General features: G+C 37.0%; 3 protein-coding genes and 1 long non-coding RNA gene across 7 annotated transcripts; 2 read left to right on the top strand and 2 right to left on the bottom strand.

Annotated features, from left to right (window-relative positions):
* Positions 1 to 1,600: 1,600 nt before the first annotated feature.
* Positions 1,601 to 9,224, top strand: LOC111380335. 4 transcript variants are annotated; one of them, XR_002700176.1, is made up of 5 exons: positions 1,601 to 2,408; positions 5,203 to 5,272; positions 7,232 to 7,326; positions 8,466 to 8,555; positions 8,653 to 9,224. It is a non-coding gene; the product is annotated as an uncharacterized LOC111380335 (long non-coding RNA). The 4 variants fall into 4 exon arrangements; XR_002700174.1 differs by lacking the exon at positions 5,203 to 5,272 and adding an exon at positions 3,469 to 3,605; XR_002700175.1 differs by lacking the exon at positions 1,601 to 2,408 and adding an exon at positions 3,056 to 3,605.
* A 692-nt stretch (positions 9,225 to 9,916) lies between these two features.
* On the top strand, positions 9,917 to 10,870 carry LOC111380343. The gene is made up of 3 exons (XM_023003873.1): positions 9,917 to 10,194; positions 10,408 to 10,454; positions 10,566 to 10,870. The coding sequence occupies exons 1-3, from the start codon at positions 10,014 to 10,016 to the stop codon at positions 10,692 to 10,694; spliced, it is 357 nt and encodes a 118-aa protein (XP_022859641.1). The 5' UTR covers positions 9,917 to 10,013; the 3' UTR covers positions 10,695 to 10,870.
* Positions 10,871 to 11,014: 144 nt separating this feature from the next.
* On the bottom strand, positions 11,015 to 13,245 carry LOC111380342. The gene is made up of 2 exons (XM_023003871.1): positions 12,021 to 13,245; positions 11,015 to 11,332 (listed from the first exon to the last, which is right to left on the bottom strand). The coding sequence occupies exon 1, from the start codon at positions 13,096 to 13,098 to the stop codon at positions 12,031 to 12,033; it is 1,068 nt and encodes a 355-aa protein (XP_022859639.1). The 5' UTR covers positions 13,099 to 13,245; the 3' UTR covers positions 11,015 to 11,332; positions 12,021 to 12,030.
* A 3,534-nt stretch (positions 13,246 to 16,779) lies between these two features.
* LOC111380338 lies at positions 16,780 to 17,418 on the bottom strand. Its single transcript, XM_023003867.1, has 3 exons — positions 17,407 to 17,418; positions 17,030 to 17,324; positions 16,780 to 16,914 (listed from the first exon to the last, which is right to left on the bottom strand). The coding sequence occupies exons 1-3, from the start codon at positions 17,416 to 17,418 to the stop codon at positions 16,805 to 16,807; spliced, it is 417 nt and encodes a 138-aa protein (XP_022859635.1). The 3' UTR covers positions 16,780 to 16,804.
* Between the last annotated feature and the right edge of the window lie 3,599 nt (positions 17,419 to 21,017).

Below are 21,017 nucleotides of genomic sequence, written 5' to 3'. Positions count from 1 at the left end.
TTATTATTATTAATATATATATATATATATTTTTTGAAGTTTTGAGAGAACAACCAGACGGCTGTACCAAAAACTAGCAGTGATTAATTGTGTTTCTTGATTGCCTTAGAGATAAAAATTCATTAGGAATAGATCAATATCAGCATAAAGATTACTACGTTGTTTTCAATATTGTCGCTATTTTAAAATCTTAATATTTAGGTTTTAATACAATTTTCGCTTTATGTTGATGAAAAATTATGTATATTTTCAATATTTTCATATTGTGCTTATATGTGTAAGAACAGGAAGTTTTGACCCGGACCCTTTAATTTTTCATTGGGTTAAAAACCTTGCTTATAGTGAGCTACAGAAATGGCTAAAAGCAATATAGGCATAATACGGATTAGAACAAAACAAAGCCTCATATAAATTGCACAGTTGAACCTCAACTTATGCTCTCTATAGTTAGGTACTCTACAATCTTAAAAACATGACATTTTAGTCTTCAATCTTTCATCATTCATGTGCAAATTGGGTGAAAGTCATTATTACTAGAGTAAAATGGTTCATTCACATTTTTTTATAGAATTAGTAAAATAAAAACAACACGAAAAAATAAAAGAACCTATCATTCCTCCAGGTATGACTCATAAAACAAAATGTAAGAAAATTTGATTCATTTTTAGTGCGACAGCTATTAGCTATATAATGACATTGTAAATTTATAATATATTGAAGAAGAAGAAAAATTATAGAGTTCTTTGATTTCTTACTTCGCCTCGAGAGTTCTTCCCCCCAGACCCCAGAACCAGGGAACAACCATCGACTCTAGCACAAAGGTCAACAACATTTGAAAATTTTAGGGAACAAAAGTTTGATAGCTAATTTTATAACACCATTTTAAACAAGAAAGGAAGGAAAACTTTGTATATCATATCATTCATTTCTGCTGATATTATTGACGAGGTATGGAAGTAAAGTTTACTTGTAGAATTACTATTTGTTGGATTCAGTTTTACCTGTCTCAAACATTTCAAAAAGAAATAAATGTATGTGAAATGAACGAAGGGGACTAGGAATTTAACTAGGGCTTTGTCTCAATGCAATCATGGTATTGGCTGCAGAATGTGACGTTAGCATAATTGAGCATAGATTTTCCACAGTTCTCGACTCGTAGAAAGAACATCCAGCGGCTATCCTACCCTTCCTTGTAACTCTATGTAGATGAGTTCATATGTCTATATTGATTATTAAAAGTTGTCAAGCAAGGAGCCTTTGAATGTAAACTCGATTTTTTATGAAAATGTAAGCTGGTACTAAAATGGAAGGGTGACAGGTTGGTCGAGGCAGAGGCGGATCTAGCAGGGGGCAGGCTTGGGATAAAGCCCAGCCTTGCCACAACCCACATGGTAAGGCAAAAGGATTTTTATAGTTAAATTGGCCCAAATTCAATATTAGCCCATCTTCATATAGAGTTTCAGCCCAATTTCAATTATCCAAAATATGATATTAATGAAAGAGGAAATTACGTATAAACAGGTATTTAAGTTTTAATTTAAAAATCAAGTATGAGGTTTATTTAAGCAAAAATTGGATATTAATCAAATTATAACCACGCACCCATCCCTACTACAAAACCTAAATTATTTTTCCATCCCCATCTCACCAATCTCTCTATCTATCTCTCTACACTCCCGATCACGAAAATCACCCTCGTGGGTCATTCGATCCACTTGGTGACACCCACAACATATAACACCCAACAACCAACGACTTATCCAAGTCCTAAGCACCATAACCACCACATCAATGGTTGCTGCCTGCAATCAAAAGAACCATCCCCACTCATAACCTCCACCATTCAATTCACAGTTTTCCCAATTTGGCTCCTCGTGGGCAACAAGCTTCGTTGCCTCTGCAATGTACAGCGATCTCGTACAAACTGGCTCTTTACAAATGGCCCTCAATTCTCCATCTTAGAAGGCGATAACGCTCATAGGTGGTGCTGTAAACGTCGAAGCTTTGAAACGATTAGTCCAACTTCAGATCTGGCAATCGTTGTTAGAGGTGCGGCACGGTGATGTTGTGGTGTAGTATGAGTTTTGCTACACGTACACCGGAATTCACACTCCCCTCATATGGGGAGATCCCACAATTTTTTTATTGTCGTGGGGCTCATCCCCTCACGTGAAAAGAGTGTACATCGGAGTGTCAATCTTGGTGTACAAATAGCATTTTCCGGTGTAGTATTGTTAGTGATTGTGGTTTGGTAAAGGAGGATATGATGTTGGATTTGATGCCGTGGTGGCAACGATTGTGCTTTCGCTTGTGGAGTGGGTAACCCATTAGATGGTCTCGTTGGTGTTTTTGCAAATGGGTAGTGGTGTGGTTTGGTGGTGGTGGCTGCAAGGGACATGGTGGTCGTGGTATGTGACCAACTATTTGATTAATCTGTGACCAAATATATAATTGTGGCCTAAAAATTCGATAATTTGTAATCAATTAATTTGAAAATTTGTAATTGACAAATAAGTTGTGATATATAAATTTTTTTATTTGTTACCAAATAAATAAATCGTGATCTATCAAAATTTTTGATTGTGGCCATGAAATAATCTGTGACCAATTAATTTTATGATATTTCACATTATGATCTATAAGTACGCACCTGTGACTATTAATTGTATAATTGTGACCTTAATATATTTAATTAATAAAATACTTTTAATTAATTAGTTAATACTTGAGTTTTGCATTTTTAAACTTAAACCTTGAAAATGAAATTGCTCATACACAATGCCTGACTTTTGAATTTTTCTCGAAATGAAATGTGAGCAATTTATTACCAAAGTAGATTTTTCTTTGATGCACGTTTTAATTTTAATTATACATTTGTAATAAATAAAATTGTGTTGATTAGAGCTAAAATAAATTACTTATTTTATTAGTAGGAGACACTAGGTAATTGGCTAAGCTTAAAGTAATTAAAATTTTTAGTTCTAAAAATATTTTTATAAACAATTTATTCATACTTTTAAGAAAGAAACTTATTTATTTTGACAATGAAATAGATGTTACTATCAAAATAAACTTACTTTATATTTAATCTTATAGTTAAAAGAATTTATTCCTATATAAATAATAAGATTATATGTATATTATAGAAGTTGATCAACACATGGACATGGAAGATACAAATATTTTTACCCTCGAAATTCCTTGTCATTTTTTTCACTTTGGGTGGATTCTTTACTCACCGTGGAATGTGTTGGTATGAAAGATTGAAATCCTCATGAAATAGTCTTTTGAGAACGGTGGCGTACAATAATATATTTCGGTTGCCTTTTTTGGTCAAAACCAGAGCCGAACTTGATGGGAGGCCCAAGAGGCCTCCACCTCAGGCCCAGAATTTTAGGGGCCCCATTTTTTCACTTTTTACATTTTTTTTTTTTTTGAAAAAACCCACTATGCCCATGCGTTCAAAAGAAAAGACTTTCAGACTCAGAGAAATCAACGGCAAAACTTACATGTTCAACGGTGGTGGTCGGAGCTAATGTGGTGGCCATCCTCACCAATTCACTGTCAACAATCCACCTCTTAATTCACCGCTCCTTTTTGTTTAGGTGATGTCTAAAATCTAAATTTATTTTTCTTCTTTCTTTCACTTTCTTGTACATAATATAGTATTTCAGTTTTTTTTTTCTTTTTCTCTTTCCTTTATTTTGGGATTTTGGGGTGTAATTGTTGTTATAATGTTATTGGCTGATTTCTTCTTGCGGTTTCCAAAATCTGATGTTATGCTCTATTCTTCAACTTCATCTAGAAATTCCTCTTTTTTCTCCGATTTTGAAAATTTGAATCTTTTGAAGGCATTTTTTATTTTCCTAACTTTTAATCAAATATTTGAATGTAATTTGGAGAAAAAATAATGGACTGTTTTGATGGCAAAGCTCTGCAGCAGAAGAAGAGAGTGTGAAAGGTTTTTATTTCATTTCAAAGTTGAATAGGGCTCACTGGCTTAATTTTATACAAGCAATTCAATTGCTTAAAAAGTTACGAATGTTTTCAAGAAGGTTTTAATTTTATTTTAATTTTGCTTTTAGCTGAATATAAATGGGAGAAGAAGGATGTTTGTTTTGAGTGTAGTTGGACAGAGCCTTTGGTTATGATTGAATCCATAAAGACAAAGGAAAACTTGCTGAAATTTTGCATGATGTAGGCCTTGGAGTTTTTAGCCACTTGTTTGAACATGAGTTTCTTCCTATGATTCACAAGGGATCAGAATGGTCTCATGAGCAAATGCCCGTAGACGTGGTGGATCATATTGTGGATGTGCATCATATTGAAATAGAATCTGAGGCTATAAAAAGAGTAAAGGAAATGATACTTGCTAGTTCGAAAGGCAATCGAGTTATTGGTTGTAGATGCCTTATTGAAAGCAAATAATTATCTAGAGATAGCATCTCATATACATGATCCTTCACAATATTGGAAGTTAGGTGACACAATAATCCAAACTATTGAGACAGCTCCAAACCTAGAATTAAAGGAATCTGGGACTTGATCCTTCTCATTCGTCGGAGAGATTTATATCAGTTTTGTAATGAGTATGCTATTCTCGAGGAGCAACTTGACAATTTTAAGGATGTCACTTCACAAGATATTGTTTGTTCACAGAAAAGTGGTGGAGTGGCACTTAAAGAAGAGGATGTTGCAGTCACCAAGGTTTTTATTTCTTACATGGAAATGATTAATAGTGAGGTTATTCCAAAAAAGGGGGGTGGCAAGGTTTAGTCCCAATCCCAAGTAATAAAAATAGAAATTGAGAGTTAAGAAAATAAAGATTTTATCATTTTCATTTTGCCTTTGTTCTATGGCCTTTGCTGGGATATTATTTATGGACTGCTTTGGGATCCCTACAGCTTATTTTTTGCCTTTGCTTTTTTCACTTTTCAGTAATTGTTAGCTGACGAGTGACTTGAGTCAAATACTATGGCTCATAAATCTACATCTGGAGCTCAAAAAAAAAAAATTTAGAGAGAGAGAGAGAGAAAGAGTAGAGACATTAATTCGAAGTCAGATTGGATAAACAAATAAATACTTTAATGAGAAGAGAAGGAAGGAACACCGAAAATTTTATTTGTTGTTTTATTGTCGATTTAAGTTAACAAATTTAATTCCGTAAACTTCTAATTTTTTATTTTATTTTTTTTTAAAAAGGGATTGTTTGCTACGACTTAGGGCCTAGGGCCCAAATTTTGAAATTCGCCTCAAGCCCCGCGAAGCACAGGTATGGCACTGGTCAAAACTTTCAGTTGTTTGATATAGCTGGTTGTAAAATTCTATAGAATAGTACTCATTAAGTAATTTTTTAAAAAAAAAATTTTGATTGGTGGATATATAACATGTGCTTATGATATATAACATGTGCTTAGGGGTGAGCGCTTCAGAACCGAACTGAACCAAAATTTTCAGGTATCTAGTAAATGGAACCGTCGGGTCCAAATATAATTATGGAGTCGTTCGGGTTCTGTTCCGTTCGGGTCGGTTCCGTTCGGTTTTGTACTATAATTAAATTTTTTAACATTTATAACAACATTATATAAATACAACTAATGATACATTTAATGGTTTTGGAATGTCAAAGACTAGTAGACTACCTTGTTCAAATGATCGCTATGGTCAAAATTTCGGTCGACGGAGATCATAGCTTCAATCAGAGGTCACAGTATCGACCGATGATTGTATAGGTTTTGGAATGTTAGCGAGGCTGCGAGAGTCTAGACAACGGTATATGCTTTAGTGTAGGTGTTTAGGGTTATTTAGTGGATTGTATTTTGTTGAGTTAAGAAATGAAACAATAAAATGGGTAATTGAGCCAAAAATTAAAAAATTAGAAATAAAACAAATTATTAGGTCAAAATTTGAATTTAAAAATGTTTAATTTCTTTAAAAAAAATTAAAATTAAAATAATTTGATTTACTCAAAATAAAAAAAAATTAGAAAGATTCGGTTCTTATTCGATTTTTCGGTTCTTGGTCTAGAACCGAGAACCGAACCGTACCCATCAGTTCTCAATTCAGATACCCGTTTGGGTATTTAATTTGACAAGAACCGTCGGGTTCGGTTCAGTTCGGTTCGGGTTCGGTTCGGGAGATTTGCCCAGCCCTACATGTGCTTATGTTTATCATGCTTCTATCGGTTTATATTTCTAAGGTGAGCAGTCTCCTAAATTCGATCTCTTGCAACATAAGTTTATTTAGAAGTTTGAAATTTTAGCCCTCTTTATAATTATTTTCTAGCTCCGTCCCTGACGGTCGAGGTGTAGGATTACTAATTGACGATGGACCTTCAGGGCCACGAATAAAAGAGGGTCGGGAAATGGAATAAGCCATGTGGTAAGATTCTGAGGAACGTGTCGATGATGTGATGCGGGCTGAGAAAGGGAAAGAGATAAGGATGAATGAAGGTAGAGAGTGAAGGAGATGACTGGCTTTGCTGGACAAATAATGATGCCATAATGTACCTAGATGACTAGCTAGCGAGGGTAATAGTTGTGACACATGCAAAAGATTAGAACCTCCGGTCACTCATGCTTGTGTTCATGCACGTGTGACTCAAATTTTGTACATTAGCATGTGTGACTTGCAAAACTGTTGTGCATCAAAGATGTTGATTTGTAGAACACATCAATGCAAAACTGTATTCATGATTTATCTATTAGGCAGTGCATTTTATTTTGCCAGTTCTCGAAAATACAAAATCAGCATGTTTATTGAGTTTAAGTTACTTTAATAAACAATTTCTTTTAGAAACTTGACTGAAAGTTTAAGCAAATTGCATATTGGGGTTTTAGGACAGAGTATGATTATTTTTTTCTCATATGTTCTTGACTGGGGGTATCGAAACAGATGGAAATAGTTTACAAAAAGAATTTATGTGACATGAGAGTTTAAAGCAATTGCACGGTTTGTATTTGTCATAGCTTTAGATATGGATGACAGAAAGAGAAATCCATTTGGATCTTTTGCTTGCTGAATTTGTTATTATCAAATATTGTAAATCGTCGATTTTAATGACAAAATTTTCCATTGACAGCTTTTGCTTGCTAAGTTAGATATTAACTGTGTGAATGGCTTTCTGTTTTGTTTCATTAGAGCCTGGTTCCTTTCCAGAGCCTTTGTTTGTAACCGTGGTTTTCCAATTGTGTTTTACTGAGCTATCCCTTACAGAGGATTCCTTCTGCAGGTACCATGTTGGTTAACATATGATTATCCACAAGACGCCAGGGAAAAACTTAGGCATCGATGGGGTTCAGACTGGAAAGGTCAAGCACAAAAATGGTGAGTACATATGCTTCTTCTTTTCCTCATAGACGTTTGATATATTTTGATTTTACATCCTTGATAGAAACTGCAGCTTTGTAGATAGTTCAAGTGAGGTAGATTTTGCCCTTTTGTGAAAATATTGTGCAGTATGAGCCATTGCCTTAACAGATAAGTTTATAATTTGTAAAGCTATCTATAAAGCCCAAAATTCTGAAAATTGGCTTCTGGTGCTAGTGGCCCACTACCATCAATTAAGTTACATACTGTTCTCGCATTTGCTGTTACCATACTAAACCAGATAAACCTACTAATTGAGAGACAGGGATAAAACTCTATTTATACAGGGACATCAATAGAGATTGGAAAGTGCTACATGTACATGATTGTCTACATAATGGCGTTCATAATTACACGTGGCGCTGGATTCAACCTTTAATTCAAATCTTAGATGATTGCCACATCACATTATGGATACTATCATGTGCAATAATTATGTACAAGTAGAATTTTCCATAGAGATTCCTGTTGATTCTACAATCTTTGTGAATATGGATTGATTGGCCCTACATGGGTACATGTTAGGTTAGTGTTCGAGGGAGAGCAATTTGCTAAAGCATGAGAGAAGGAACATTAATGATACAAGAAAGAGCCCTCATTCCTGGGCGTGAGAGAACAAAGGTTANAGCAATTTGCTAAAGCATGAGAGAAGGAACATTAATGATACAAGAAAGAGCCCTCATTCCTGGGCGTGAGAGAACAAAGGTTACTGTTATCTGAAAGTGTATCCAAACAAACTTGAATAGTGAATTCAGCAACTAATGATTAGAGTTAACAATTTCGTACAATGGGTATGTAAATGAAATCCTAGGAGAGGGTCAGAAATTTTTAATCTCGTTACTGTTATGTTTTCTAACTGCAACATACTCGTATAAGTAACAATGGGACTGCAATATTCTCTTGTTTTAGATATTGATTTTAATTAATTATTACTAATTACTTAATATCTGCTATACAACCTCTTCACACAAATACACAACTAATATACATTCACGTATGAGAAGATGCTTTGTTTTCTGTTCTGACTGTATCTCAGCTGATATATCTGACTTTGAAATGTGCAAAACTTCACGTTTCTTTTGAAATTCACTGGAAAGGATGAAGAAATCAATCTTTTGGGTGATGGGTCTGAGAAGCCTGAATTCGGAGAATGATCATGGCTGTCACCAGAAGAAATAATCAACGTCGTCAGTCCTCTCATCTAACCTTTAAAAATGTTTTGAAATAAATTTTTTGGTCTTTTCCTGTAATACTGAAATTTAACCTTTTTCTATTTCTTTGCAGGCAGTGGGTTTCAAGAAGCCTGTATATCAGGAAGTTTTGACAACTTTCTCTCCACATCTTGAGTAGAACATTAAAGGTCGATTTTTGTTCAAGGAACTGTTTTTCTGCCGATTTGGGGGAAATATGCAAGGCCATCAACTCACCTAAGATTCTTGTATTACATTAGAGTTTTACTACACGTACTTCGGGGTTGACACTCCGGTGTACACTCCCCTCACCTGGGAGATTCCAAAATTTTTTTTATTGTCATGGGGCCCATCCCCTCATGTGAGGGGAGTGTTAACCTCGATGTACAAATAGCATTTTCCTTTTCTATGTCACTGTGAGGTAGCATGGAAAAATTTGCACCGCTAATACGGACGTCTTTGTTTGAAGTCACATACTCACAATTTCATTTGTAATTTTGAGACAGGTTATGGAGAGTTGAGTAGGATTGTCTGCTCTCATTTTCTCCTATGACAAATTTGTCCGGGATATGGACTTATGCTATGATTTAAATCATGCTCATGTTTGTCAAATTAATTTGTATTTGTGGTAATATAAGTGGAAATAAAGGCTCTATGTTTATCGAAGTCGTGACACTTTGGATATGTGCATTAGTACTTCCTCTTATTTTGATCATATTCCGAATGTCAGTAATGTGTTTTTGACCTCCAAAAAGCAAGCTTTTTAATTCCTTTTGCAATTCTCCACTCTTAACCCCAAAGTCAACTGATTTCATTTTGGGCCCTTCTTAGGTTGCATGCTTTAGAGTAATTAATTACTTTTTGAATATGTTTGGTTAATGCCATTTTTCTCTTCTTACTAACAATTTTACTTATTTTCACTTTAAAGTATATTACTTAGGACCTGTTTAATGTAGCTTTTGTCAAAGTGATATTTTTGAAGAACGTGGGGTTAAAAAGTAGAACAATGCTACAAGTACAGAATTTTTTGACAGAAAAATCTTACAAACAACACATGGCATGACATCTTTGGAAGATGAGAAAAAAAGAAAAAAATAGTCCAATCATGTTTTGCCACATCAGTGTCGATACAAGTTCTGTTAAAATTTTCCTGTACTCATGGCTTTATTGCAAAAAGTATAGAGAAATGGATTACGTGAAAATTTTATTTTATTGGGAGAATGTGTGGTTGAAAATAAATTTGAGAAAAAATGAGTTCTAAAGAACTTGGTACAAACAGGGGCTTAATGAGCATAGAAAGATCCTAACATAGAAAAAAGAAAATAGTTTATGTAAGAGTGGTAAATGGATGGCATGAAAGAAATGGACCACACAATAATTTGCCATTTTCCAACATCTATTCGTAAAGCAATGGCTTTGCAAACAAACAACATCCACATATAATCAAAATTATTCATGGCAATATCTGCTAGTTTTAGACCATTGATTTCCTTCAAAGTAGAAGCATATGGCAGCAGAGAATCAAGAGAAAGAACAAGAAGAGTCAGAGAGACAGGAAGGAGAGAGATTCTTCTTTCAACTGTTAAAACAGCAGCTGTTGCGCTGGTCACTGACTCCAAAACTCAGCTTCTTGATGGTATGTTTATCTTCTTCATTCAGCTGCTTCTTTCTTGTTCCATGACATGTTTATTAAGGCCGATTTGACAAAATTAAATAGTATTAGGAAGAAACGAGAAACTACAATTTTTTGGATTGAACTGTCCAGTGCTCTTATTTTTCTTTTCTCATTACTTGGATAAGATAATAGTTGATATGTAGAGCTTAACGATGTTTGGGTTTTTGTTCTCAGAGTATCTGAAGAAATCACAAGAAAACAAGGCCAAAAATGACAAGGAGGTGAACTTAATTTCTTGGCTCACTGCAGTTTTCTATTTCTTGTTCCGTTTATGTCTCTAATAAATTAGTTTTCTGATTCATTTCTATTTATTGTTTCCATGTTCTTCTCAGAGACTGGATAGTTATTACAAGCGCAACTACAGGGATTATTTTGGGTTATTAGAAGGATCTCTCAAGCAGAAGACAGACCTCTCTGAATCAGAAAAGGGCATTCTTGAATGGCTTGAGAGCAATAAATAACTTCATGTAGACATCACCAACTTTGTACCAAAGTTTTTCACTTGGCTTAATCTTCCTCTTGGAATTGCTATTCACATCTTCAATTAATTTGTCTAGTTTAGTATGTCGGAAGCTAGCATATCCATAATAACTATATCGACTCTAAATGCTTTCCATGTAGTTAAGCTTAAACTCGACCCTTGAGTTATAACTATCTGATTTATTTTTCTTTAGAAAACGCGTTTAAGGTTGAATTCTACACATCTAAGAATGACCTTGAACTACCTGAACTTCCAGTAGAACGTTAGTTATATCTCTCATCCAAGTCATGAGCACAAGTATGAAAGAAGAAAAGGAAACTAAAATTGATATATACAGAAAACATAGTAGTAGTTCAGCTAGATGAGCAAATGGAAGATTCCTTTTCATTTTCTTCAACAAAAAGAAAAACGAGGGAAATGAGCTACGAGCCTTTGCTTCCTTATTGCTCTTTTCCTCGACTCCACTCTAAGCCCATGCCACCATTTGATACTCAAGTGGGAATCGCTTTATTCACATTGCTTTCTATGTACATGTTGAACCGCCACATGTTTGCTTGGCTTTCTACTTAGCCTTTCACCTTTCAAGTTTCATTAAAGAGATCCATTCCACATTTGAACCTGAGAAATCAACAAAACACATTCATCAACTGAGAACTAGTTTGTTTTTGTCTAATACATTATGACCTTCTATCCAAAGTTTATAGTACTAGTGGGTTTCTCAAATTACTTATGGGCCTACTACCTAAGGTCTATAATACTTATGGTAGTCGTGGACATCTCAAAATGTACACAGGTCAGTCCATCAAGGTTGATCATCACGTCGGCCCACCATCTAAGGTCTAAAAGAATCGTGGGCCGTGTTACATGACCACATCGGTTGACACAAGGATTGACACATCACACACACATGGGAGCTCGACATTATTTTATTCGCACGGGATTCACAACTAGATTGTGAGAGGTGTGTCAACACTTGTGTCAAACAATGTGGTTGAGTAGCATTTTTCAAGAATCGTGGGTCCCTCAAAATATATTGATAAAAATTCGCGAAACATAGACCCCAGTTGCTGTTACATAATATAATGCTTCTCGACTACTATTAACTGAAGCAATTGTCAAACCGCATTATGAGGCAACATTTAAGATGGCTTTGTAACAGTTCATAATCCGAATTACCCAAAATACCCTTACTATTAACATCACAAATCCCCGAGGTCGCTCATCCCTTGCATTAATCACCGAGTCAACTCAGTCGACGAAACTTAGGAGAAATGGATATTCCAAAATGTAAGAAAATTATGCTTACCCGACTCGTTTCAGTCACGGAAAATAACCTTTTCTGCTATATCCAGCAATGGCTGCAAGCAATCCGGAGAAAATTTCCTTGCAAACATGAAAGAATAACTAGAATTCGACACCCGGAGCTCTCGAATAAGTTTCGATGAAATCTCAGCGGGTCCATAAGTATATGGGTGACCGTCCGTGCTTCCGGTCCAATTGACCCGAGTGAGAGTGTAATGGGTGCACCCATGTGGATCCTCCATTGACAAAAGTGTCGGGAAGTAATGCTCTTCCGGGTAACAAGAATCTAGATTGTGACATGGCAGCCTAAACTTCCGCCACAGCCTCCTGTCCTTGATTACGACCAATGCGTGTTGCCGGGTCAGGACGAAGAACTGAGATCCGACCCGGAACCGGTTGAAAGGTACCTCCGGTAGCATTACGTCTTTGCCCCTGGAGATGTATCTATCCTTTAAATATGGATCGTCGTGTAATATTTCGATGAAGCTGCGGTACAAAGGGGTAGAAATTTGGGACGATGATGACGTGGACTCAGTGATGGGTTTGATAAATAGAGAATTATACATAAATTGGAATGAGTGGAGCGGGATGCAGCTCGGGGAGACGAGGGCGAAGTAGGAATTTAAAGAGTCGTCAAGGAGGGCGGTGGCGAGGAGGCGGCGTTCGGCGGATATGAGAGTAGGGGTGGCGCGTTGAGTGCGTTTCGCGGCGATGAAACGACCTTCAAATACCCCACCAGGAGGAGTAATTTTGGAGGAGGGATCAGCGTGGATATAGATATTGTAAAGTCCTAGGTGGTTGTTGAAGAAGAGCTGCCAAATCGGGGCAAAATGGATATCTGAATTTGTAAGGAACAAGAAGGCAATTTTGGGTTTGGACTTGGTGGTTCCTAAACGGGATACAGCGGAGCCGCCAGGGCGGATGGAAGCAAGTGTGGCGCGGCGGAAGAGGGCGAGATCGTCAAGCTCGTCGGGGAGGGAGATTTGGGCATGTTTAGGGGGTAGAAATCTGGGTGCAAAGAAGAAAAGAAGAGGTAATGAAAGCAAAAGAGCAAATGACAAAACAAATGGTGTGTTAAACATAGCCACCCTATCCCTAAACCCAAAATACTGTTAATCGAAATCAAAATTGAAATCAGATTGAAAGAAGAAATGGGGTGGCCAAGTGAGAGGAGGGAGATGAATCGAAACGAAACGAAACGAAACTGCTGTGAGAGAGAGAGAGAGATATACGATGACAAATGAACCTTTTACTTTGTTAAAATTTAAATTAAATTAATGTTTTAATTAAAAGACACGGACAGGGACAGGATGGTGAACGTGGTCGGATCCTATGTTTGCCGTCTCACAAGTCGCAACCAACCACTGTCGTTTAGTCCAATTTCCTCTATGTTGGACTCAATTTGCATCGCCAGTAGATCCGATCGCCGCACGATTTTAAAAAGAAATAAGGGTAGTTTGATTTTAAAGATGAAATTGAATTGAATTGAAAACGAATTCTAAGAAATTGAATTGTTTAGAAATTATTTTTTTAAGAATTATAAATTACTGTGTTTAATTGGTATACTTTTTCACGTGGAAAATGTGGAAATAAAAATATTTTTTAGTATTCGTTTGGCTTTGTTTTACATGAAAATTCTCAATTAAAGAGAGAAATTTTATTGGTATTGAGAATGAAATTTGTTTCCATTACCAACAAAAAAAAAAATTCAAGAAAATCAGCTATCTTTTGGTGTTCGTTTGGCTTTGTTTTATAGAAAAAATTATCAATTAAAGGAAAATATTTTTTTACAATAATTCTTAAAATTTGTTTCCATTGCAAAAATAATTAAAAAAGAAACGTGAACAATAATCGAGAAAATCAATTCCCACCATATCCCACAAAAGCAAGAAAATTGCACTTCCCAATAAAACCAAGAATCTAAATTTCAGTGAAAACTAAACCATATCAACAACTAAAAGTTGGAAAATACAAGATAAATTTCATTTTCCATGAAAAAAAAAATTAACCAATCAAATATGTCCTAAATGTAATTGTAGGTCACGCTATTTCACTAAGCAAAGCACTAATAATAAAATAGGATATTTTAAACGGATATTTGTATACACACTTCAATTAAGGGTGGGTCTGGATCGAATGGGATCAATTTTGAATATAATTTGAAATCAATATCTACCATAGTTTGGTAAAACTCCAAACAATCACGATCAAAATCGTCTGTCAAATCAAATTGTCTCAGCTTGAGTTAATCCTATTTGTCTACTATTATTTCAAAGTTCTTTTTTAATCTCGAACTCATTTTTAACTATTCATTCTCACAATAAAATATTTTGTACATAAATCAGAATTTTTTCCTACTTAATTACTCATTATTAAAAAATATACTACTCCAAAACTCATTTTCGTTGAATAATGATCGACAAAACATGGGCTTATTTTGGTTTATTCAATTTGGGCACCGTCACAATCTCCAAAATGCTATAATCATCCATTCAGTGATTGAAAACACAGCAACCTCCCCAATTAGAACTGAAATATACTGTCCAAAATTTGTTGTCCATCTAATGAGTGATTGACACATCATTTTAAATTAACAGATCAAACTTTTCTCTTATGGTCACTTGTACTTAAAATTAGATAAACACTTTAATTTAAAATGATGTGTCAATCATTCATTGGTGGATAGTATATTTTGAACAACAGATCTCAACTTCCCAAATTAACAATCACATAGGCCCCAATGACAAAAATTGAATTAGCATCAACCTCTCATTTTCTCCCTCCAACATTTAGAAGTATGAACCAAACTTACAATTATAATGAGCCGAGAAAATTAACTTCTTTGCGACTTCACAAATCAATGAACCCACAAAGAAAGAGCATCAACCACCATAGATTTGAGGAGTTGCCACCGTGCAATGGGTGGGAAGGAGGCGGGTGGGGGGAGGACAAGAGAGTGTGCGAGCGCTAGGATAAGATTTCGATTGCTGCATGAGAGAATTTAGGTTCGATCTTTCGGTCTTTTTGGTTTGTGCCTCATTAATCATTGAACTACACCAAATAATATTTACTTAATAATTATACTTAAAATTGTATCTCAATAATCATGCTTCATTTTATTTTTCTATCACTCAAGTCGATGCCATTTGTTGAACCTAAAGGGTCTTCACACGTATCAAACGGATTTCTTACATGGACCGTATTAAACATCCTCCCAAATCCACGTAATCAAAGCTTTCTTGCAAAATGTGATTCAAGTCGCATTTTCAACATCTTGTCACTGGAAAAAGGCCCCATTATTCCCGAACAAGATGTCGAAAATCGCAACTTCAATTGCATTTTGTAAGCATGCTTTGCTCACGTGGATTTGGGTGGATGTCTAATACGATCCACGTAAGAAATATATTTGACACGTGGAAAGATAAGTTGGGTTCAATAAACGAAGTTGACTTGAAGAATACAATTCTAAGTTCAATTATTAAATAGTAGCATTTAGCATAGTTGAGTGACCATTGAATAGCAATTCTTGAGATGAAAAATGAGAAAAATAGAAGATATACGTAGTCTTTGTCTAAGATTTCTCTCTAAGATGGAAAAAATTCCTAATTTACTCTTCTGGGTTTTTCTTTGTTTAATGGAAAAAGAAGCAATCATAATAAAATTTCAGACAAAATTGATGAATCTGTATACATTGACGACGAATTTGACGCTTCTGCTTAGTTGGATAAAAAAATTAATGCTTTCGAAAGGTTAAGGTATGAAATTGATAATTCTGATTAGTCAGAGGACCAAAGTGATGTATCCGTCTAATTTGAGGATGAATTTGATGCTTCTATTTAGTTTGAGGAAGAGATTAATGTTTTTTAAAAGTTGGGGTATGAAATTATGAATTTGATTAGTCAGAACCAAGTTGATGTATCTGTATAATTTGAGGTAGACTTTTCAGTGATATGAATTCCAACTTAATCCTCAAACTATTCTAAATCAACAATTTAATCCTTCAACTTCTTAATAATGTTATACATCCTCAAACTTTAAACAATCATCAATTTCATCCTTCATCTTCTTCAAAATGTTAAATACATCCTTCAACTTACTATTATCGTTATTTCCATCCTTAAACTTTTTATGATCATAATTTAGTTCTTCAACTTCGGAATAATGTTAATTTACCCCTTTAACTTTAAATATCCTCAATTTCATCTTCAAACTAATTAATGATTCATCCTTCAACTTTTCCTGATTTTGAATTTAATCCTTCAACTTCTTAATAATGTTAATTCCATCCTTTAATTTTTCAATATCCTCAACTTATCCTCAAACTATTTAATTACGTAAATTCCATCCAATTTTTCTAGATCATCAATTCAACCCTTCAACTTCTTAATGATGTGAATTTCATCCTTTAATTATTTAATAATGTTCTATATATCCTTCAACAATTCAAGAACGACACTTTAATCATCCAAATTCTTACAATGTTAATTTCATTCAACTTTTAAATATCCTCAATCTCATCCAAACCTTCAACTTCTTAATAATGTCAATTTCATCCTTTAAACTTTTCAATATCCTCAATTTCATCCTCAAACTATTTAACAATGTCATATTTGTCCTTCAACTTTTCAAGATCAAAATTTTTCGTTTTAACTTCTGAATGAATATTGATTCCGTTAATTAAATCCTTCCAACTTTTCAAGACCGTCAATTGGCTTATCGGCTCCACAAAATTAACCCAGTTATTTCACCATGTATCCAAAAAATACATACTAAACTCTTTAAGCTTAATCAACCAAGCTCAAAGCTTTCATTCATAAAAAGAGTAATAACAACTTTTATAATCCCAAAATGATCGATACTAAAGAATTGTGCTGCATCTCTCGTATTCCTGTACATCTCTGAGAAATAAGAAAGCAAAAATAATTACTCATTCTTAGTACGCATTGATCTGAAAAGCACTACAAAATTGAGTCCAACATAGACAAAAACTGGACATCTAATCTAAAGAATGACCTGCAATAGCGAGCAGGTCTGCAAACCGTACATTTACAACACGAAAGATCCCCCGATCGACTGGACGACTGGTATACAAAAGCTGCAAGGTTGACAAACTGCAGATGAGGACAACGTCTAAGCTACTGAAATGGAACTTTTGACACAACACACTTCCTCGGAAAGATTTATGAATATTTCCTTTGTTATGTAGAAAAACACAAGCACAGTCATTAACGCAATCCCCTGACCCAACGTAGCCCCCTCGTGCCAAGCAATTGTTCTTAATACAGTCCAAAAATTGATGAGACTGTGCCTACAGAAGATTTGCTTAAGAAAAGGGTCGAAATTAGAAAAGATATAAATAGAATCACCAGCCTTTTAGTGTTAAGAGAGACCAATACATCCATGGTTGCAAAGATGAGACTCGAAAGATCAGTTATCGCATAATATCTCAACCAAATGGGGCAAATCCATGATTAATGGCATCAATGAGGGATACACCAGCTACATCATTCACCGCCTTCACTTCTTCCGGTTCTTACTTCTGTTAGCTTTCACATATTTTCGACCTGACTTGTCACCACCACCACCACCACTGCCCAATGAGAAGCTCCCGCTCGCATTGAATTCTAAACTGGCTGATGCCTGAAATGGAGAATGGTTCTGTGGAGCAACTTGATTTTGCTGGCCAGCAAATTGAAAGGGATTAGGTTGCGATGGCACTGTAGACCCAAACATGAAGCCAGGGGGAGAAGGTGAGATGGTTGGTTGACCAAATAAAGGAACAGAAGGTGCAGATGACTGCATGGTATCCTCGGCCATACTGTCTTCTGCATTCATCTGATCATTACCAGCCGAGGCAGCAAAAGCAGGAGGATTACCAAATACTGGCTGCGTATGAGAAAGAGATGGCGAAGATAAGGTTGCAGCAGAGGCTGTACTAAATGAGAAAATGGGGACTGGTGAGGCCCCAGTAGACGAATTAAATACCACTGGTGCAGTGCTTGTAGCTGCAAAGGAAGACAATGACGCACTGAAGGCAAATCCAGTGGATGGAGACGGAGAAGTCAAAGTTGAACCAAGAATAGGAGACTTGGGAATTTGCCAACTCGAACCAAATAAGTTAGTAGTAGGATTGCTAGAGCTAACCGACTTGGTAGCTGAAGAGGAAGCCGATGAACTTGCACCAAAACTGAATATACCAGAAGTACCACTGCTGAAGGAGCTAGCAGCATTGATTCCCGATGTTGAAGCTGCAGAACTGCTACCAAAGCTGAATATACTAGGAGTGGCACCACTGGTAGAGCCAACTACATTGGCTGAGGAAGAGGAAGAACTGAGACCAAAACTATATAGTCCGAGAGTGGAACCGCTGTTGGAGCTAATGGCGCCAACATCTGAAGCAGCAGCAGAACTCACACCGAAATTGAAAACACTGGCTGTTGGCCCGCTGCCAAGGCCAGCTGCATTGCTTTCAGATGAGGAAGCGGCAGAACTGAAACTAAAATTAATTTTTGTACTGGGCACTTGGGAATTGGCCGATGAAGATGCAAATGATGTATTGTTAGTGATACTGGAAGATGGCAAAGATGGATAGAAAAGATCCTAGCCATCCATTTGAGGAGGCTACCACTATAAATAGCTTGGTAGGATTCATTTGAAGGATCAAGAGAGTGAAGTTGTAAAGAGCATTCCTTATTTCAATACAAAGCATTCTTTGTAAGCTCTTGTGTTCCTTCTTTGTCCCTTTCTTAAAGTGTTCTACTTAGTGCCTTTCTAAGACATCAACGTCAATCGGGAGGCTGACTTAGTGTAAAACCGCGGGGGCGGAAGTTAAAAGACACTAAGGCCGCACGGTTCTTGAAGGAAATTAGCAAATCCGTGACAGTTGGTATCAGAGCCTAGGTTTGCTCACTTACTATCGTTGGCATGGCGGAAAAAGATGTTGTGGGATCCGGCATTTCGGAAGTAGAACATGACGAGCGGGGTCGAGAGGTCGAACCCCAAACCACGAGTAAGAAAACTCGACACACTCGAAGTAAGAGCCGACCACCAGCCCCTACCGGTGGATCTCTTGAGGAGGTATTTCTTAATATGGGGGAACGCATTGAAGTAGTGGAGAATTCACTCTCAACCCTTGAAGCTCACACCTTGGAACAACTTGATGATCTCAAGGAAGACCAAGGCGCTTTAAGGGAAGAATATACGAGGCTGGAGGCTAAGGTCATGGATGCTGTCAAAGCAATCCAAGACCAAGTGAACAAGCTTTGCGCGGATATGCAAAGTGGCCTAGACGCTTGTAAGAAGGCGTCAACTAGTGCGGGTACTAGCGCGATGCTAGCGGCTCCAAGGATCGACTATCCAAAGCCTAGGGAGTTCGATGGAAGGCGAGATGCAAAAGAGCTGGATGATTTCCTATGGCGATTGGAAATATACTTTGAGGGCGTGAACATTTTGGATGAAGCTATTAAGGTACGTACTTCGACTATGTATCTTACGGACACCGCGGCTCTATGGTGGCGACGTAAGCACGCCGACATAGAAAAGGGTGCTTGTAGGATAGATAGTTGGGACGATTTCAAGAAAGAATTGAAACGCCAATTTTATCCTGAAAATGTAGTATATGAGGCCCGTAAAAAGCTTAGGGAGTTGAAACATAAGGGCACTATTCGCGATTATGTCAAAGAGTTTACTACCCTTGTGCTTCAAATCCCGAGCATGTCAGATGAAGATCTATTGTTTCACTTTACCGACGGATTGCAAAATTGGGCGAAGCAAGAACTTCAACGTCGGGGAGTGAAGACAGTAGACGAGGCTATTGTGGTGGCCGAATCTTTAACCGAGTTCCAAAGGAGCACGGATTCATCGAAATCTTCTAAAAGCTTTAAGAGTAACTCGGCTAAAGGCGGGGGAGAGAAGAAAGATTACCACAAGTCCTCATTCTTCAAAGGTGGTAACACTCACAAACCTTCCCTCTCGCGAAAAAAATTATGAGGAAAAGAAGAAGGCCTCAATGGGTTCTCAAAGTGGATGCTTCGTGTGCAAGGGGCCACACTTAATGCGTGATTGCCCTAAAATTGGCACGTTGGCAGCTATGGCGGAGGAACGGGTTTCATCCTCTTGCCAAGAGCAAAGGGCGGAACATTTTAGTTCATTGCAACTTCTTAGCGCTCTCAATGCTAAGGTCGTTCCGGCTTCCAATAATGAACGAGGATTGATGTATGTGGAAGCTCAAGTAAATAGTCGGCCCGCACTAGCAATGGTAGATACGGGAGCTACCAACAACTTCATTACTGAAGATGAGGCTAGAAGGTTGGGCCTCACAATCACTAAAAGTGGTGGTCTTATGAAAGCCGTAAATTCTCCATCCACGCCCCTTGGTGGCATAGTTCGAGGGGTGGAAATTCAATTAGGCACTTGGCATGGCCAAGTGGATTTTTCGGTGGCTCCAATGGATGATTTTCGCTTGGTTCTCGGGTTGGACTTTATGAGGAAGGTCAATGCTATTCCTATGCCTTCCTTTGGCTCGGTCTGCATCTTGGAGAGGGGTTCTCCATGCATGGTTCCTACGGTAGCTAGGACGAAAGCAATAGGGCAGCTTTCGGCCATGCAACTAGCAAAAGGGCTAAAGAAAGGAGAGGCGACGTACTTGGCAGCATTAAAAATGGAGGACCAAGTTGAGGAAGTTGCGGGTGACGATAATGTGCCCGAAGTCATCAAGAATGTCCTTGAAGAAAATAAGGACGTGATGCCGCCAGAGTTACCCAAGAAATTACCACCTAGGAGGGAGGTGGATCATAAGATCGAGTTGGAATCAGGTGCCAAACCACCATCCATGGCACCCTATCGGATGGCACCGCCGGAGCTGGAAGAACTTCGAAGGCAATTGACGGAGTTGCTTGACACGGGGAGAATACGACCTTCGAAGGCACCTTATAGCGCCCCGGTCTTGTTCCAAAAGAAGCATGATGGATCGTTACGCATGTGTGTAGATTACCGGGCGCTC

This window comes from Olea europaea, unplaced genomic scaffold (assembly GCF_002742605.1).
Source record: "Olea europaea var. sylvestris unplaced genomic scaffold, O_europaea_v1 scaffold2129, whole genome shotgun sequence".
Taxonomy (NCBI): domain Eukaryota; kingdom Viridiplantae; phylum Streptophyta; class Magnoliopsida; order Lamiales; family Oleaceae; genus Olea; species Olea europaea.
This window is presented reverse-complemented; position numbering and strand designations above follow the sequence as displayed.

What these genes read in the sequence shown, in the direction of transcription:
- LOC111380342 (XM_023003871.1), bottom strand. Translation starts at nt 13,098, where the DNA reads ATGTTTAACACACCATTTGTTTTGTCATTTGCTCTTTTGCTTTCATTA.
- LOC111380338 (XM_023003867.1), bottom strand. An exon ending in AGACCTGCTCGCTATTGCAG is followed by an intron (nt 16,915 to 17,029) that starts GTCATTCTTTAG and finishes CTTATTTCTCAG; the next exon opens with AGATGTACAGGAATACGAGA.
- LOC111380343 (XM_023003873.1), top strand. Translation starts at nt 10,014, where the DNA reads ATGGCAATATCTGCTAGTTTTAGACCATTGATTTCCTTCAAAGTAGAA. An exon ending in CAAAACTCAGCTTCTTGATG is followed by an intron (nt 10,195 to 10,407) that starts GTATGTTTATCT and finishes TTTTGTTCTCAG; the next exon opens with AGTATCTGAAGAAATCACAA. An exon ending in AGGCCAAAAATGACAAGGAG is followed by an intron (nt 10,455 to 10,565) that starts GTGAACTTAATT and finishes TGTTCTTCTCAG; the next exon opens with AGACTGGATAGTTATTACAA.